Source organism: Myotis brandtii, unplaced genomic scaffold, assembly GCF_000412655.1.
Source record: "Myotis brandtii unplaced genomic scaffold, ASM41265v1 scaffold2049, whole genome shotgun sequence".
In the NCBI taxonomy this organism is placed as follows: domain Eukaryota; kingdom Metazoa; phylum Chordata; class Mammalia; order Chiroptera; family Vespertilionidae; genus Myotis; species Myotis brandtii.
The window spans coordinates 89,618-91,910 of NW_005357632.1; the positions used below are offsets into that span (position 1 = coordinate 89,618).

Genomic DNA, 2,293 nt, shown 5'->3' on the forward strand with positions numbered 1-2,293 from the left:
TCTCTCTCTCTCTCTCTCTCTCTCTCTCTCTCTCTCTCTCTCCCTTTCTCTCTGAAATCCATAAAAATATATTTAAAAATAAACACATAAATGATTTATGAAAAACATTGGCCTGTTATGTTTGGTCAAACGTGGTATGAACTCATCCCTAATATCAAGTGATTTCTTGGGCCTCATACAGCCCACGGGCCGGACATTCCTATTTCTGGCAAGGTTTTCTCTGCCCTGATCCTGGGAGGCCTGTGTCCATTGGCTGGGTCATCCTTCCTTATTGATTGATTGATTGATTGATTGATTTCAGAGAGAGGAAGGGAGAGTGAGAGAGAGAGAGAGAAACATTCATAATGAGAGAGAATCATGGACCGGCCGCCTCCTGCACGCCCCCTACTGGGGATCGAGGGGACAACCCCGGCCTGTGCCCTTGACCGGGAATCGAACCCGGGACCTCCTGGTTCACAGGTCGACGCTAAACCACTGAGCCGCTGTGTCATTTTTCCGACAAGAGTGCGGACATCACTTTACAACCCTCAAAGCCTCTCCCGCATTCGCCTGTTTTGACCCCAGGGGGCGCGTTCGAACATCAGATCATCAACTTTAATTTCGAAACCGTGCAGGTGACCTGGGACGCCAACCAGCCCCCGGGGACCAACTTGACTTTTCTCTACGGGTGAGTGTCCGGGGGAAGGAAAAAAGTAAAAAAAGCCGTGCCCCGTGTTAAAAAAAATATATCGCTTTTTAAAATATATGTACGTACCAGAGGCCTGCGGGATCGGGGCCGAAATGGGCTCCCCGACATCCCCCGAGGGGTCCCGGATTGCGAGGGGGCGCAGGCCAGGCCGAGGGACCCCACTGGTGCACAATCGGGGCCGGGGAGGGACCCCGGGAGGGAGGGCTCCAGGGCGTGTCCGGCCCATCTCGCTCAGTCCCCGATCTGCCGGACCCCAGCAGCAAGCTCACCTACCGGTCGGAGCCTCTGCCCCCTGGTGGTCAGTGCACGTCATAGCGACTGGTCGACCAGTCGACTGTCTGCCCCCTGGTGGTCAGTGCACGTCACAGCGAGCGGTTGAGTGGCCTTAGCATATCATTAGCATATTACGCTTTGATTGGTTGAATGGCCGACCGGACAACCAGACACCTAGCATATTAGGCTTTTATTATATAGAATTTCTATATTAATAAAAGTGCAATATGCTAATTAGACCAGACATCCTTCCAGACGACCTTCCGGATGAAGCCAAGTGCTATGAGGGAAGCCCGGGTCCCAGGTGCCAGAGGGAAGCCGGTGCCGGCAGCCGGGAGAAGGAAGGCCTAGTCTTGCATGAATTTCGTGCACTGGGGCCTCTAGTTTTATATATTTTTATTGATTTCAGAGAGGAAGGGAGAGGGAGAGAGAGAGAGAAACATCCATGATGAGAGAGAATCATGGATCGCCTGCCTCCTTCACGCCCCCTACTGGGGATCCAGCCCACAACCCGGGCCTGTGCCCTTGACCAGGAATCGAACCCGGGACCCTCCAGTCCCCAGGTCGACGCTCTATCCACTGAGCCACACTAGCCAGGGTCTGTCTTTGTCTTAGACCAGTGGTTCTCAACCTTCCTAAGGCCGCGACCCTTGAATACAGCTCCTCATGCTGTGGGGACCCCCAACCATAACATTATTCTCGTTGCTACGTCATCACTGTCATGTGGCTGCTGTGACGAATCGTCATGGAAATATCTGATCTGCAGGATGGATTTTCATGGTGACACATTGAACATCATGAAAGCACAGGGATCAATCACAAAAACAATATGTGATTATAGATGTGTTTTCCGACGGTCTCAGGCGACCCCTGTGAAAGGGGCGTTCGACCCCCAAAGGGCTCGCGACCCACAGGTTGAGAACCGCTGTCTTAGAGCCTGATTCATCTTGAAGTATTTTTTTCTTTTTTCTTTTTTTCTTTGCAATGAATTTATTATCAATTCTGTGAACGCTGGCGTGTGCTGTGTGGTCGGTTCTCCGTGGTTTGATAGCCCGTGAGATTAACGGGAGGCGTACGCAGGGGAGAGACGTGAAGATGAAAACACAAGTCACATGGGGGTGGAGGAGGGGGTGTTTGGGGGGCAGATAAGGGCCTTAAATTTCCACGTGGGGACAGAGATGACTCACGTGGATTTTCCAAGCACCAGCCTGTTCATGGATTACGGGGGCTACGCTGTTTTATTTACTATTTTCTTTTTAAATATATTTTATTGATTTTTTTACAGAGAAGAAGGGAGAGGGATAGAGAGTTAGAAACATCGATGAGAGAGAA

The 2,293-nt window shown here is 51.1% G+C and overlaps 1 protein-coding gene across 1 annotated transcript in view; it reads left to right on the forward strand.

The window, feature by feature from the left end:
* Positions 1-2,293, forward strand: part of CRLF2 (cytokine receptor-like factor 2) — a gene marked incomplete at its 3' end in the record, with an annotated part of 15,008 nt that overhangs the window by 1,970 nt on the left and 10,745 nt on the right. The window contains exon 2 of the mRNA XM_014538908.1: positions 565-667. Within this exon, the coding sequence (XP_014394394.1) occupies positions 565-667 (103 nt within the window). The remainder of the gene's footprint in view (positions 1-564; positions 668-2,293) is intronic.